General features: G+C 48.9%; 1 protein-coding gene across 1 annotated transcript in view; it reads left to right on the top strand.

Moving 5' to 3' along the window:
- Window positions 1-11,527, top strand: part of AKAP8 (A-kinase anchoring protein 8) — a 46,911-nt gene extending 35,384 nt beyond the window's left edge. Inside the window, exons 10-14 of the mRNA XM_038772014.1 lie at window positions 1,896-2,037; window positions 2,426-2,519; window positions 3,781-3,911; window positions 6,616-6,711; window positions 10,736-11,527. Coding sequence (XP_038627942.1) covers window positions 1,896-2,037; window positions 2,426-2,519; window positions 3,781-3,911; window positions 6,616-6,711; window positions 10,736-11,206 — 934 coding nt within the window. The 3' untranslated portion in view covers window positions 11,207-11,527. The remainder of the gene's footprint in view (window positions 1-1,895; window positions 2,038-2,425; window positions 2,520-3,780; window positions 3,912-6,615; window positions 6,712-10,735) is intronic.
- Window positions 11,528-16,834: the final 5,307 nt, after the last annotated feature.

The raw sequence follows: 16,834 nt of genomic DNA, 5'->3' as shown, positions 1-16,834 counted from the left end.
GAGGGCTTTTTGGAGGATGAGGAGGGAGTGAGGTCTGCAGTTTTGGAGGGGCCCCTCCCCCCATGCATGCATACACACGTACCTTGGAGTTGGAAAAGTTAGGTGGTTGCCCTAGTCTCTCTGCCCCTAACAGAGCAATCTGTGCCTAGACCACCTAGAAGAAGGGGTGTCCTCGGACACTTTTATTGGGAACCGTGGTCCTCCCGTCCCCCACCTCACCTCCCCAGTCCCCTCCACCCTCCCCAAACTAGACGCTAAATGTAAATATTTACATCAGCGCAGCAGAGATGAATAGCCAAACCCAACTTTCCTCGCATCCTTTACACTCAGTTCTGCCAGAGCAAGTGTTTTCACTACGCGTTTTGGATAGAACGCGACAGCAGAATTAGGGAGTGTTCTTCCGACAATTTGCGTCTGTCTGGATACAGCGCGACACGGTGTCGGAAGGAACGGTTGTGCGCATGCATGCAACGTTGGACACGGGGTGAGTGGTACAACGCGCGTTTTCCTTTATGTGGGGGTTCTGCGAGAACACACCAGGGCCCCCCCCCGCCCCCCCACCCCCCGTGTTGTTGTGGAAAATTGGGCTTATTTAAAAGTGGCACACTTTAGTCTCTATTTTCAGTTCCTAAGTGCCATGTGGGTTTTCTGCTCTGAGCCTGGACCTCAGCCCTTTCTCCCTGAGGGGTCTGCGGGGTCCAGAATCATTGGTTCTGTACTCTGACCTCCTGAATGGCAAATGCCAGGTGACGATCTCACTCACACGTGGGCACCCGCGGACAGTTGGAGGTGCTTAGACGTGCTCCTCTGAATCGTGATCAATCCTGATGTCTCTTTAAGCTGCAAACTAAGTCGGGGAGGACCCCTGGGAGAAGAGTGTGCTATGGAGTCAGGGAAGCCTAAGGACCCACAGAGTTTACTGTGTCGGGAGAATAATTACTGGAGAAAGTCCATTATAACTCTTGGTTTGGTAAATGGATTGATGGTTTGGTAAATGGATGATGTTTCCCCCAAGAGGAAGTGGAATTAGGAACTGCAACTGGCCTTTTCCTCTCTTTGAGAGAGTTTCTTGCACCCATCTAGTAGATAGGGTGAATTTTCCCAACTGAGGCAGTCTCTCCTCCTCTGGTCTTTCCCCTCCCTCAGCGTTTAACAGGGGAAAGTGAATTGCCCAAGCCCACTTAAAAGGTCAGTGGCACTTCTGGAGCTCGATGCCCAGAGTTATAATTCTTCTACCCCATCAGAGCTTCCAGAACAAGACCTTACCCACCTCTCCTCCCCTCCGCCCCCCACCCCCCCCCAAAATGTAGCATTCTGGTGCTGCCTCAGGTGATGAAAAAGGTCCATTCCTTTAGAAACAGTATAGCCACATGTTAATTTGCAAAGGAGCATCTTGAAAAGGAGTAAGAAGCAGGTGCTAGGCAGATGCTGACGAGGCTGGCAGCACTACTGAGATACTTCTTTTGAAATGTGCCAGTCTTGGTACTGCATCCTAGAGTGATGATGAAATAGCAAAGAGGCATGGTGTCAGTGGTGGTCCACAGGTCCTGTTCTCTCTCCCTCTCCCCCACTTAAATGGGAGAGGGAAGGGACCCTGACAACTGTATGCATATGCCCTTCTGTTTCCTTCATCACAGACTTTCTCTTCTACTCTGCATACCAGTCAGGGGCACTTCACTAATCCTCCCAGTACGCTCACGTGGCCTGTATTCTGTCACTGACGTATGTGACCTTGGCTGCACCCCTTAACTCTTCAGGCCCCAGTTGTCTCATCTGTAAGATGGGCTGAAGTCTGAGTTTCCCCAATCCCAGTCCTCAGGGCCTTGCTTGTAAATTAGGTAAACCATGCCCTTGCAAACAGTTAACACGATCTGTGGTGCTCGATCTCCCTTCAGGATTCAGTTTGCCTGTTCTGTGTGCAAGTTCCGTAGCTTTGAAGACAAAGAAATCCAGGCGCATCTTCAGAGCAAGTTTCACAAAGACACACTCCGATTTATCGGTACCAAACTGCCTGACAAGACGGTGGCGTTTCTACAGGTAAAGGGCATGTTCCATTTGAGGAGCCCTAAATCAGGTGGCAAACAGCCTTCCCGGGAAATTTCAGGCCATCCAGCCTCCAAAATCTGGGTTCAGCTCTTGCTTGGCTAGAGGAAGCTTTTTGAAAATCCTTCAGCCCAGTAGCAACAAGCGAGGGGTTTCTTGCCGTCTGGCAAGGTAGCTGTGTGCGTAAGGCACTGAGGTCCTTGTGGCCGGGATCTGAAGAAACCAATTCGGCCCGCCCGCCGACACTGTTGCCGAGGACAAGGCTGGTTAGTTCGATCCCAGACTGTCAACGGGTAGTCATTGCAGCCAGGTGAGGCGTCCAACTCTATCCCAGTCATTTCCCCCTTATTTGCTTGTCCTGTGCTTTCCCTCACCCCTCCAGGAATATATCGTGAACAGGAATAAGAAAATCGAGAAACGTCGTCAGGAATTGACCGAGAGGGAGGGCGCCAAACACAAACCAGACCCTTTTAAGGGTGAGTCCGAGTTCTGGAGGGAGGGGATTTGGGAGGGGGCAGTTAAATGACCCGCACACACTTAGGTCTGGCGTTAGGGCTAGTGGCCATGTGTAAGCAGTTCTCTACAACCCACTCTGCAGTTCGCCAGAAGAAGGTTGGGAGGGCGTGGAGTGGGAAGCCTAGAGCTCACTTCTACTTGGAGTCATTGTGATGAACAAAATAGGAAAGCCACGCCTAAATGGCCTTATTTTGCATCTCTGTCTCCCACCCTCCTTTCAGACTTAAGGGGCCCAAAAGTGTCTTCTCCACAGGGTGAGTGGAGAGAACAAAGGTCGGGTCAGTTGGTTTGCCTGGAGCTTCATAGCAACATCAGAGGCATGAGTGAAAGCAAAGTGATTCCAATCCCATTGTCCTGCCAATGTGTAGGCTATGTAAAATGGGTGATAAGGGAAGCAGTGGAAAGAGCATGGGCTTTGGAGTCAGAGGTCATGGGTTCAAACCCCAGGCTCAGTGGAAAGAGCATGGGCTTCGGAGTCAGAGGTCATGGGTTCAAACCCCAGCTCCGCCAATTGTCAGCTGTGTGACTTTGGGCAAGTCACTTAACTTCTCTGGGCCTCAGTTACCTCATCTGTAAAATGGGGATTAAGACTGCGAGCCCTAGGTGGGACAACCTGATCATCTTGTAATCTCCCCAGCGCTTAGAACAGTCCTTTGCACATAGTAAGCACTTAATAAATGCCATTATTATTATTAATAAATACCTGTTTCCCCCTCCTACTTTGGCTGTGAGCCTGATGAGGGGACAAGGACTGTGCCCAACCTATCTCCTATCTACTCCAGCGCTCACTATAGTGCTCGGCCTCTAGTTGGCATTTAACTCATCGTCATCACCATCATTACTATTACTCTTATGATGATGCGTGGGTCGGTCTGGTGGTTTGGCTTTAACAGATTAAATGATCCAAGTGGACTCCCACTTGGATGCATGCCTCGAACCTTGACCTGTTTCATGATTGGTTTCCCAACTGGGGTTGGTATCTCAGAGGAGAGGTTGGCGTGAATGTGGACTGTGAGGAGCCCCATGTGGAACGGGAACTGTGTCCATTCTAACAAACTTGTATCTACCCTAATGCTTTGAACAGTGCTTGACACGTACTAAGTGCTTAACAAATACCATTTAAAAAAAAAAAAGCCACCTAGCATTCACGTTGGCCAAACAGTCCTCCCAACTGTGTGATTTCAGTCCTATACACAGTGCTTCTTGGGTATCTGTCTACAGGAATTGGCCAAGAACACTTTTTTAAGAAGATCGAGGCAGCTCATTGTATGGCCTGTGACATGTTAATTCCGGCACAACACCATCTCCTCCAGCGACATCTGCGTTCTGCAGATCACAACCACAACCGCCGGGTAAGGGCCCACGGTACCAGTCGGGAGACCCAGGGTGGATATTTCACTGAGCGGAAGGAAGTCTAGGGAGCCAGGAAGAGTGGGTGGGAGGGTGGCAGGCTCTGCTTCCCCACTATCAGTATTCACAGTCTACTAGATTGTAAACCCCCTGACGGCAGGGAGTTTCCTGACTCTGTCGTACCCACCCACCGGGCTAGTGCAGTGCTCAGCACACAGAGATCAAAAATAGCATTGATTTGTTTAGAGCAGCAACCAGGACCAGGCAGAGATTGGGACCTTCTACCAATGAAGAGGAGGAAGTTGAGGAAACAGGACCCTCGAGGTGGTTAAAATTTCTGTGAGTTTTCAGCCTTTCTTTGAAAGCACTGAAAATGGTGCTGGCCGTTGCTCTTTCCCATTCTTCTGGAGAAGAGTGTGCATGTGGGGGGCCCGGGTGAGCAGCTGTCTGTTGGCTATTGTCAAAATGTAAAACCACCAAGAGGCCCAGAAGCTAAAGTGATTCGAAAGGCAGTCCCTTTCGAGTCAACAAAATAATGAAATCGATAAACACACATTGGAGTGCTACTGGCGACCCTCTAAACAAAGCTCGTTGTGGGCAGGGAACGTGTCTGCCAACTATGCTACACTGTTATAGTGTACTCTCCCAAGCACTTAGTTCAATGCCCTGCACGCAAGTAAGCACTCAATAAAGACAGTTGATTGCTGGGTTGACTCAGCTAGGGAATACCACATTGAGAATGGGCTTCGAAGGTGGGGAGGGGTGTTGATTTGATGGGGGTAGGGAATGCTACGCAAGGGAAACGGTAAGCATGGTGGAGGGGAAGTGGGAGAGTCACAAGCAAGGTGCAAGAGGGTTTGCTTGGAAGGAGCGAAGGGGGGAGCTGGGGTATAGCCAGTGAAGAGAGCAAACAGCTGACAGAGAGCCCTGAAGCCAGTAGTCGGGAGTTTCTGTGTGAGGGGGAGAAAAATGGGTTGATTGATCGATTGATCGACCATTGATTGATCGATTTAACCCCGTTATCTGAACTGGCCCAGGAAGTTGTATGTAGGAGAGACTGAAGAAGGGAGAGGCTGGAGGCAAGGAGACCAGTAAGGAGTCCGATCGAATAATCCAGGCAGGAAGTAACGAGGGTTTGAACCACAGTGGGGATCGGAAGGTCGGAGAGGGGAAAACCAGCAGGGTTTAGCAATGGTCTGAAGGGGAGAGGGTCACGATGACACCAAGATTAGATTGTGTGATTGAGCTCCATGGGAAGAGTAGAGGACCCAGAACAGCGTGGCTCAGCGGAAAAGAGCACAGGCTTTGGAGTCAGAGGTCATGGGTTCAAATCCTGGCTCCACCACTTCTCAACTGTGTGACTTTGGGCAAGTCACTTAACTTCTCTGGGCCTCAGTTACCTCATCTGTGAATTGGGGATTAAGACTGTGAGCCCCCTGTGGGACAACCTGACCACCCTGTAACCTCCCCAGTGCTTAGAACAGTGCTTTGAACGTGGTAAGCGCTTAATAAATGCCATTATTATTATTATTATTATTATTATTATTATTATTATTATTATTATTATTAACAGAGTGGGGTGGAACACCTGCAGTTAAAGCGAGGAGGTAGGATGAAGGACCAGCAAAGGAAACTGAAAGGCGGTGGCCAGAGAAATAGGAGAGTACCGTGTTCGGTGGAGCCAGGGCTGGAGAGAGTCCTTTCATTCATTCAGTCGTATTTATTGAGCATTTACTGTGTGCAGAGCACTGTACTAAGCGCTTGAAGTACAAATAGGCAACATATAGAGACCCAACAGTGGGCTCACAGTCTAGAAGGGGGAAACAGACAACAAAACAAGTAGATAGGTGTCAGTACCGATACCGAGAGCTCTGCCAAGTCCTAGACAGCGGAATTGGTTAGTGTCCAAGGCGGTCAAGAGATCAAGAAGGATGAGGCTTAATGGTGGAGTGAAGTCAAGAAAAAGCAGCATGGCCTAGTGGATGGAGCATGGGCCTGGGCGTCAAAAGGACCTGGGTTCTGGTTCCGGCTCCGCCACTTGCTTGTTGCATTACCTCGGGCAAGTCACTTTACTTCTCTGGGCCTCAGTTCCCTCATCTGTAAAGTGGGGATTAAGACTGTGGGCTCCATGTGGGACATGGACTTTGTCGAACCTGGTTACCATGTATTTATCCCAATGCTTAGAACAGCACCTGCCGCAGAGCAAGTGCTTGGAAAATACCATGAGGGAAAAAAAAGAGCTTTTTCAGAGTAGCAGGTGAAGTCAGCAGGAGAGGGCTTCAGGAAGATCAACAGAGGTAGATTCCTAGTATTGAGTGGACGTAAGGACAGAGTTTTAGCAAGGGGGAGGGTAAGTCTAGTGGCAGAGGTCGACGAGGTATTGAGCGCCAAAATCGCTCAACCAACCCAATTACCTTGTATCTGCCTCAGCGCTTAGAACAGTGCCTGGCACTTAGTAAGCGCTTAACAAATACTTTAATCATCATTAATTATTATTATTACAGTCTAGCGGACGGAGGTCTCGGGCAGAGGACAGTTGTGGGAGGAGAAGATGGCCGAAGTGGTGGTCTCACGCTCCCTGATGCTGGTGATAATTGCCCCGGCTGCAGTGGACTCCTTCTCCACAGAGTCAGGGCCCTGATCCTACAGCCATCTATTTTCCAAGAGTTTTGGAAGACTAACACTGTTGTCTGACTTTCTCTGCAGCTTGCCGCTGAACAGTTCAAGAAGACAAGTCTTCATGTTGCCAAGAGTGTCCTAAACAACAAGCATATAGTGAAAATGCTGGAAAAATATCTAAAGGTTTGTGATTTGGGGGGAGGGCAAAAAGAATGGTAAGGGTCGAGGGTGGGGCAGAGTGTATCTTGGAGAAGAGGTGACTGTGGTACAGGATTTAGATTACTGGACTTGTTAGACAAGGAATTGGACCGTAAGAAGTTTGATTTTTTTTATTTTGTATGTGTATACTTGTTAAGGGCTTACTATGTGCTTAGCACTGTACTAATCGCTAGGGGAGATAAAAGGTAAGTTGGATATCCTTGTCCCATGTGGGGCTCCAAGTAGGAGGATTGAATCCCGATTTTACAGAAGTAAATGAGGCACAGAGAAGTGAAGCGACCTGCCCAAGCAGCAGGTCTTCCGACTCGCAGGCCTGTGCTCTTTCCCCTAGGCAACACTGTCTTGACTGCTGTGACAGCCTAGGCCCCTCCCTTCAGTACCTGTTTCCAGTACTGGCCAACTGTCACTCCTCAGGACCCCTCCCAGAGGGAAAGTCATTTCACATAAGGTGCCATCCGCTCACTTGATGGCATCAACTAGAGACCAGACCATTCCTAGGGAGGCGATGGGTCAAGGAGACGGGAACCAGTTGTGGAAGCAGCTTGGCCTAGCGGAAAGGGCTTGGGAATCTGTAGACCTGAGTTCTAATTCCAGCTCTGCCAGTTGCCTTGCTGTGAGATGTTGGGCGAGTCACTTCACTTTTCTGGGTCTTGTTTTCTCCACCTGCAACTTGGATCGTGGGGATTAAAATACCCCCCCCTCTTAGGCTTGTAGCTGCATGTGGGACTGGGGTCGTGTTTGACCATATCATCTTGTACTTCCCCCAGTGCTTAGTACAGTGCCTGGTCCAAAGAAAGCACTTGAGAAGTACCCTAATTAATCTCCCCCTCTCCCCCGAAAATTGAAACCTGGAGCCAGGAAGAAAGAGAGCTCACTTGGCTTCCTTCTAGAACAGAGAATATCTTGGTCTGGCAGAGGCGTGACCACATGGGAGCTGCTGCCGCTGGGAGAAGCAGACATGATGCGGGGGGATTTGGGAACCCTTGAGCTCAGATTGAGAACAAGTGGAAGATCAGGCTCATTGCATTTCCTCCCAAACCTGGTGCAAGATTCCGACTCTGCCGTTCCTGTTGCACCCCGACCCCTTAAACCAAATAAATACCGATGATCTGGTTGGAGCCCGGGATTGGCCCTGCTTTATCTCGGTGTGGTGAGCCTGCTAATTTGCAGGGGTTCCCTATCGCTGCAGGGGCAGGGCCAGTTAACTGCAGCCCGCTGCTCTCTGTGCCTTTTGCGGAAATGAAACCCAAGAGAAATGGGGATGGTGACAGCAATCTACTGGGCCAATTCTGGGGTGCCCTGTCATGGAGGCCCAAGAGTGCCGTAGGTACAGCTGGAATAAGCTGTTGGCAACTAGGACCCCAGTGGTGCAGTTGCAAGCTTATCCTCAGAAAGCGATGAGAAGCAGCGAGGCCTAGTGGAAAGAGCCTGGGCTCTGGGAGTCAGAAGGACCTGGTTTCTAATCCCGGCCCTGCCATTTGTCTGCTGTGTGACCTTAACTTCTCTGGGCCTCAGTGACCTCATCTGTGAAATGGAAGATTAAGACTTTAAGCCCCATGTGGGACAGGGGCTGCGTCCCAACTGATTAGCTTGTACCTACCCAGCATTTTGTTAAGCGCTTACTATGTCCCAAGCACTGTACTAATACCATTTTAAAAAAAGAAAAAAGCGATCAGTACATCACAGATGCTATCGCTGGCTACATTGGAATGGGGCTCCGAAATGCCGGGGGCCAGACCTCAGCAATTGGACAGTTTTCTGGTCTGCTCTTCAAGAATGTCTGTGCTGGTACTTTTATGTGCATCTGTGGGATGCTAGTGAAGTACAGTGGAAACTTGTTTTTGTCTAATACAGTGCCTCACTATGCCCAGTGACTTACACCTGGTGGCCATTGGGGTGGATCTGGGAAACTTCATAGAGGATCGAAGGTTACTGGAGATCAGGCCCTCTGCAGATTAAACTCTACATGCTTTTGAAAGCCAGAGAAGCACAGCTACCAAGCCCATACAGATTTAAGCTGTGGAAGCCAGGCTAAGCACCTGCAACGAGAAGCAGCGTGGCATAGTGGAAAGAGCACTGGCTTGGGAGTCAGAGGTCGTGGGTTCTAATCCCGGCTCCACCACCTGTCAGCTGTGTGATTTGGGGCAAGTCACTTCACTTCTCTGTGCCTGTTACCTCATCTGTAAAATGGGGATTAAGAATGGGAGCCCCACGTGGGTCAACTTGATTACCTTGTATCTACCCCAGTGTTTAGAACAGTGCTTGGCACATAGTAAGTGCTTAATCAATCAATCGTATTTATTGAGCGCTTACTGTGTGCAGAGCACTGTACTAAGCGCTTGGGAAGTACAAGTTGGCAACATATAGAGACCGTCCCTACCCAACAGTGGGCTCACAGTCTAGAAGTTAACAATACCATTATAATATCTTAACAAATATCATTATAATCATCAATGGGGGGAAAGACCCCCGAGGGCTTGGCGCTGCTTTCTGGGCAAAGCAGGCGGCCATAGCTTGGCTCGGCCTGGGGACCTGTGGTGTTCGGGCTTCCTCACCGGGCTGCAGGACTGGTCAAGGGTCGCTCCCGCTCCCGTGGTGACCAGGTGAGAGCAGCCACCAGCCTGGCCCCTTGGGCTAATTAGCCAGGTGGAACCCACTCCGGAAGAGGCGGGTGAGTTGGATCCATTGCTAGATGTGGAGGCATTTGGGAGAGTACCATAGAAATCTAAGACACAATCTTAAGAGCCTTCTTGCCTTCCTCTCCTCCCTCACCCCCCCAACCTGAGTGTTCTGCCCAGGTTTTGTCCCCATGCTCAAAATGACAAGTTGGCCCTCTTGGAGAAATGATCAGAATTGACGTTGGCTTAAAATACATCTATATTAGAATGTTGTGCTCCCCCAACCCCCAATAAGAGAGCCAAAAAGAATGCTTCCAAAAGGAAAGTTTGTTTTGTTTTGTTTTTTTTGTTGTTGTTGTCTCCCCCCAGATTAAACTGGCATGGATAACTTTCCTTGACGGCAGGAACCAGCTAGCTGGAAGGCCTCAGTTGTGGGTTAGCTTCCCAAAACAGTGTCAAGCGGGCAGAGTTTCTATGGGAAATAGGTCTCAAACTTTCAACTTGTGCCCTGTCCCACAATACCTCTCTACTTAAGTTGTGGGTTCTTCAGTATTGCAGGAGGAAGTGCAAGAGCAAGACGCGGGAGGTCCCGTTCATAAAGACCAGTTGACTGCTCCTGGCTCAAAAGCTATTTTAGTCAGAGCTTGCAACTTCAGTCTCTCTCACTCCCTTCAAACTCTTCCACGACCTTCATTATGAAACACTGTAAAAGAAGCTCCCGCCTCTCTCCTAGTGTCTGCATGTCTGTTGTAATGCCAGGTGAGAAGCCACAAAGCACTTGATCGTGCCTTCGTGAATACAGGGAGAGAGGGATGAAGGTGAAAGAGCTAACCGTTAGAAAAGGAAAACGCACCCCTCCCCAAAAGTGGCTCGACAAGATCGGTCGGTCAGTCAGTGGTATTTAGTGAGTGTTTACTGTGTGCACAGCACCTGGTATGGGTTTGAGCTGGAGGTGGGCCTGCCCCCCCAGCTGCTGGTGGCCTGGCCACCCATATCGCCACATCTAAAGCCCACCACACCTCCTCGCCTACTCCTCCGGCCACTCCCATCCTTACACCCTGATGGCTTTTTCCTGAGAGGTGAGGGGCTACTGTTTCGGAGGCGGGGGTTAGGGTCCCCCACGCAGATGTGATTCTTTAGTATTCATAAGTGGCAACAGCTTCCCTCAAATTCTCGCCCCCGACCCCAGATTATCACTGCCACATAAAAGTAATCTCTGCTGCTGGTTTTTCTACATCATAGTCCTTGGGGAATGCATTTCAGACTTTCCAGAGGGAACTGCATTGGGCGACTCAAGTTCTGTCTCGGTCTCAGGTTTTTAATCCCCCGTGGCAAGACTGTAATCACTTGTTTGCTGGTTCCTCTCACAGGGGGATGACCCTTTTACAGATGAAATAGTTGACCCAGATGTGGAAGGGGATGAAAACTTGGAAGGGGGTGAAGGCAAGGAAGAAACCACTGAGGAGGTGGCCGCCGCAGCAGTCTTAGCAGAGATGATTGCAGCGGCGGTGATGGTAGTCGAAGGGGAAGAAGAAAAAGGAACCACGAAGGACAGTGAAGTGATAGCAAAGGAGCAGAACACCATGGAAACAGATGATACCGGTAACGTTGCTTCTCAGCCACGAGTGGAAAAACCAAGCGAAACTGAAGCAGGAGGTGGCAGCGTGGCAGCAGAAACCGGAAGTGAGGAATTAAAGGAAGAAAGTGGTGAAAGAGGAGCGGAAAGCGGGGAACCCGCCCAGGCCGACGGAGAGGCGGGGAGCGGCGGGGACCCCGCCCGGGCGGACGGAGAGACGGAAGGCATCAGAACAAAAGCAGGGGATGAGACATTGACAGAATAATTTGTCTGCAACATGTATACTGCACCATTGTATAAAATTGTTTTTTCTTTTTTTTTCCTTTTTGTCTTTTCTGAATGCAGCACTCTGGTGTTTTGCTGGAGGGTGCTGTGCAACAGCTTTTCAAGAGGAGGGGCCCAGCTGTGATGTTCAGGGAGCTGTCCTGTGACTTACTGTCTTGTTCTGTAGATTTGCTTAGGTTGTCTCCAGCCTGTCTTGGTTTTAGGTTGACGTTTGCAGAAAGCTGTGTGTTCCCACAAGAGACAGTGGAGTTCTCTCCTTTGAACTTTAGATTTCCAAATAATAAAATTTGATAAACTTTGACCGCAATTTTGGGTTTTTAAAGTGCCACCTGTCAGAATTGAATTATTTTTTATGAGAACATTGAGTCATGAGTCCAGTGAGAATATTTTCCTTTAGGGATATTTGCAAATTTCAGTTCTTGGCCAGTTTGGTCCCATGATTGGCCCATTATGCAGGGCACACCTGATTCAGGGGCTTGACTGACGAAAACTGACTCCTGAAAGTCTTGTATCTTCCCACTCTAAATTGAATAGGGTTCCGTCCCCCAGTACCTGTGACAGATAGTGTCACAGGATGATTTTCAGCAAAATCAGCTTCTTGAAAGAGATATTTGTGTTCTCTGTGCTTGTTATATAGTGTTGAGTTTTAACAGACCCTCACCACTTGATAGAAACAGTGAAATAACCTTCTGATTCTCAAGTGCGTAACAGGCTATTTTAATTGCTACCATTTCCTGAGGACATGGTTGTTCCCTAGTAGCCAGCAATCATTTACCAAGGACCCAGTCGGCTCCAGTAGCCTGTAATCAGTCGGAATTGCTTATAATTGCTGGAGTCCTGAATATTGGGAGAGGGGAAGACTAAAATGAAGCAAGTGTTGGGCAAGTAAGAAATGGAGCTGTTAAACCTACTGCTTGAAACCAAATCTAACCTGGCTCGAAATCTAATGCTTCAGAATGGAAAAACAATATAGTAAAAAACACTCTCCCTCTCCTTTATCCTCTCAGCCTCTGTGTATATATGTGTGTGTGCTGTTTGTGTTCTTCAACTGTCCTTTACCCTTAAACAAGGTCCATAGAGGAGAAGGGGTGAGAGAGAGGTAGTTGCTTAACTTCTGCTGTAGATCTGTCAGAGGCTGTTTTGGTTTTTTGTTTTGTTTTTTTCCTCCACTGGGAGTTTCTCCTTTTCTTCCCCCCCCCCCCCCCTCCATCTTTGTCTATAGCAGGAAGGTGGGGAGGGGGACCTGCCCTAGAGACTTAAAAGCTCCAGGAGGAAGACCCTGAGAAGATAAAAGGAACTCAGAGAGAGAAAGGATAGAAGTTCCTTAAGTAATTTCAAATGACTTAGCTGTCAGGTGATTAAAATAAGGAGGGGAAAAAAAACATTTGGTAGCAGTAACTGGATTTGTATCAATTTTATTCGAGGTTTCAATGCTGCTCAACCTAGAAGAATAACTTTATCTCATGAAGTTAGGGGCAATCACGGCTTGTACTCTTCCTCCACCAGGCAAAAAAATACATTTAGATCAATGTATTTACAAAGCTGCCCTTTCTGAAAAATAACTTTAAAATCCCGAGCAGATAAGAGCAAGATCCTGTCCCCACAATGAAGGTCAGGGACAGAGCGGTCCTAAAATGAGGCGACTGGGCATGCAGGCTGTTTTGTTCCACCCCAACCTGAAAATGAGTCCTTTTCTTTCCCAGCCTTGGTAGGGGGGAGGGGGAAGATAGGCATGGTACTCTAGTGATGAGTGATTTGGAGGTTCAGGGGGAACCTAGGCCGGGGAAAAAACATGACCCAACTGATACTTCTAGGCCCATTCAAGAGTAGGCCTACGTCCCAGGTTTAGCTCTGGAATCAAATCTGCTCCCTGGGTGTCAGGGGAGGGGACAGGGTCTCCAGATTAGGAATGACTCTCCCGGGTTCAGGTTAGACCACCTCTTCACTCCGGGTGATGGGAGGTAGCGAGGCATTCAATGCTATGTCAACACAAAGGAAGCTAGCTAATACAGTCCCATGAACATAAAGTTAAGGAAGAAAAAGAAAAGGAATAATGCTTGAGCCTCTCTGTTAACTTTGCACCTCTACTAATTAGGTGGCATTTGGAAAACAGCCTGCCGTGGTCCAGGGGGAAAGAGCACTGCTCTGGGAATTGGGAGACCCGAGTTCTAATTCCAAATGTGCAAGTCGGGGAAGGCCGGCTGGGGTTATGTCTGATCAAAGAGCCACCTAAGGCCCCACTCGAAGTGGACAGGCCCAGCCAGCGAAGGCGGGTAGTGGAGGTGGCTGTAGTTACCGAGGCAACCGCCTGCTGAGTTGTGGGGCTGTGGTCATTCTGGTCTGCAATGGTTCCTGCTTATAAAGAATTGTGGCGGTACGCTGCACCCTTGTTCCACCTACTCGCTTGATGCAGCATCTGTCCCAGTGAGATCGTGACCGGCCGGACTGAAAGAGAACAAGCGTTGCTAGACAAACCAGCGCCGATGATCGATTCCTCTGGGTGGGTTCCCGGTCCTGAAGTGGCAGGATTGAGGCCTGTCCATAATGCAAGGGACACTGTATCGTTCCCCAAGGTCTTAAAATTCCTTCCCCCTATCAGATTTAGCGAGAAAGCGGAGTGGCCTAGTGGATAGACCACAGGCCTGGGAGTCAGAGGGACTTGGCTTCTAATCCTGGCTCTGCCACTTGTCTGCTGTGTGACCTTGGGCAAGTTAATTTACTTCTCTGGGTCTCAGTTCCCTCATCTGTAAACTGGGGATTAAGAGTCTGAGCCCCATGTGGGGCCCTACTGTCCCTTCAAGGCCCTACTGAGAGCTCACCTCCTCCAGGAGGCCTTCCCAGACTGAGCCCCTTCCTTCCTCTCCCCCTCGTCCCCCTCTCCATCCCCCTCATCTTACCTCCTTCCCTTCCCCACAGCACCTGTATATATGTATATATGTTCATACATATTTATTACTCTATTTATTTTACTGGTACATATCCTGTTTATTTTATTTTGTTAGTATGGTTTGTTCTCTGTTCCCCCTTTTAGACTGTGAGCCCACTGTTGGGTAGGGACTGTCTCTATATGTTGCCAACTTGTACTTCCCAAGCTCTTAGTACAGTGCTCTGCACACAGTAAGCGCTCAATAAATACGACATTGATTGATTGATTGACAGGGACTGTGCCTGGCCTGACTTGTTTGTATCTACCCCAGGGTTTAGCTTGGCATATAGTAACTGCTTAACAAACACCACAATTATTATTATTGTTATTTAATCAGGAATAATAATGTTACTTGTAAAGTACTTACTAAGGTGCCAAACACTGTTCTAAGCGCTGGGGTAGATTTGAGTAAATCAGGTTGGGCACAGTCCTTGTCCCACATGAGGTTCACACTCTTAATACCCATTTTACAGGAAGGGAGAGGAGCAGTGTGGTCCAGTAGAACAAGCGAGGCAGAGGGGCTGGGTTCTCATCCCAACTATCCCAGCTCTGCCACTAGCCTGCTGCCAGCCCTTGGGCAAGTCACTTTAACTTCTCTTGGTTTCCTCATCTGCAAAATGGGGATTCAATGCCTGTTTTCCCTCTTACTTAAAACCAGAAGCACTACGTGGGGCGGGAACTGTGTCCGAACCTGATTTAACTTGTATCTAGCCCAGCGCTTAGAACAGGGCTTGACACATTGTCAGCGCTTAACTACCATATAATAATGGGGTTACTAACTGGGAGGAGGATCTGGTGTGGGAGCAGTTGTCTTTCTGAAAGGGGGCAGCAAGTCTGATCCTGTCTCCTGTAAGGCTTGAAGTGAAGGTACTGCAATTGCTGCAGGGGAAATAGAATGCAGTGAGGAGTAGGACTGCAACTAATTATAGCTGGGATTTATCTGCACGTTTAATCCAAGAGGTGATACTTCCAGATCTGGGTTCTAGTCACGGCTCTGCAAGTAGGGGAGTGCAGGCCGGAGTGGTGCAATCAGCATGGAAAGTTTCTGTCTTTAAGAACCACCTAGGATGTTCCCCCTAGGTGGACAGGCCCAGTGGGAATACTGAAAAGTAGCCATCTAAACGGGCAGCGACATTTGCAGAGGTTACCAAGGTGTCCACCTGCAACACATGGCCTAGTGGATAGAGAAGGACCTGGGTTCTAATCTCAGCTGACATTTGCCTGCTGTGTGACCTTGGGCAAGTCACTTTACTTCTCTGGGCCTCAGTTCCCTCATCTGGAAATGGGGATTAAGACCGTGAGCCCCATGTGGGATGTGGACTGGATCTAACCTATCTTGTACCTACCCCAGTGCGTAGTGCAGTGCCTGGCACATATTAAGCACTTAAATACCATAAAAAAGAAGAAAAAAAAACCCCACCACATCATCAGCAATATGCTGTGTTCACTTTGGTCCAAAGTGACTCCAGGTAAAAGGTCCCCATGGGCACATCTGCCCGCCTACGTGGTCGTTCCACTCTTGTCCCCAATGGAAACGCAACTGGGAGGTTCGCCCAGATTCTCATTACCGAAGTCTTAAGACTGAGACTAGTCTGTCGTTCTCTACCGGAATCTCCATCGATGACTGGCATCGGTTCAGGCAGTAAGGTAGATGGTATCTCGTCTACCTCGCCGCCGACCCCTCGCCCATGTCCTGCCTCTGGCCTGGAATGCACTCCCTCCTTAAATTCATTCATTCATTCAATCGTATTTATTGAGTGCTTACTGCGTGCACAGCACTGTACTACGCGCTTGGGAAGTACAAGTCGGCAACATATAGAGACGGTCCCTACCCAACAACGGGCTCACAGTCTAGAAGGGGGAGACAGACAACAAAACAAAACACGTAGACAGGGTCAAAATCGTCAGAACAAATAGAATTATAGCAAGGTGCACATCACTAACAAAATAAGTAGAATAGTAAATATGTACAAGTAAAATAAATAGAGTAATAAATCTGTACAAATATATACAAGTGCTGTGGGGAGGGGAAGGAGGTAGGGTGGCAGGGGATGGGGAGGAGGAGAGGAAAAAGGGAGACAACAGAGACAGAGGGATCATGGCTGGGCCAAGTTACAGCTTCTGCAGGGTCTGGGGTCCAAAATGCTTTCTAGATTTCTCTTCCCTCTAGCAAAGGGAACCAAAAGCAGCCGTCGTGACAGCCCATCAGTACAGGGAGGTGGAAAACCGGAGTTTCATCCGCAAAAAATGCAGTCCGGGAATCGCCTCCTGATAATGAGCTCTACAGTCAGGGCCCCCTAGTTCCTTTATCTGGACTAACCAATGTCCCTTCTCTCTTAAGAGTTTGTTTATTTCATCATTCAGGTCACGAATTCTGAATTCGCCTAAACCAGCATTTTGAATGTGAGCAACCTTTTTGGAGATTTCCCCAATAATCTGTCGTCTCCATTTCTCAGCTTTTGGAAGCTCGTTGCACTCTGAGGCCAGAAAAGGTCTCCGCTCCTTGACTCTGCCTTAAATCTGAAAGACGATTATCTCCCCCCCACCTTTTCACCTTTTAGACTGTAAGCCCACTGTGAGCCCACTGTGAGCCCTTTTAGACAGTGAGCCCACTGTTGGGTAGGGACTGTCTCTATATGTTGCCAACTTGTACTTCCCAAGCACTTAGTCCAGTGCTCTGCA

This window comes from Tachyglossus aculeatus, chromosome X1 (assembly GCF_015852505.1).
Source record: "Tachyglossus aculeatus isolate mTacAcu1 chromosome X1, mTacAcu1.pri, whole genome shotgun sequence".
Lineage (NCBI taxonomy): Eukaryota > Metazoa > Chordata > Mammalia > Monotremata > Tachyglossidae > Tachyglossus > Tachyglossus aculeatus.
This window is presented reverse-complemented; position numbering and strand designations above follow the sequence as displayed.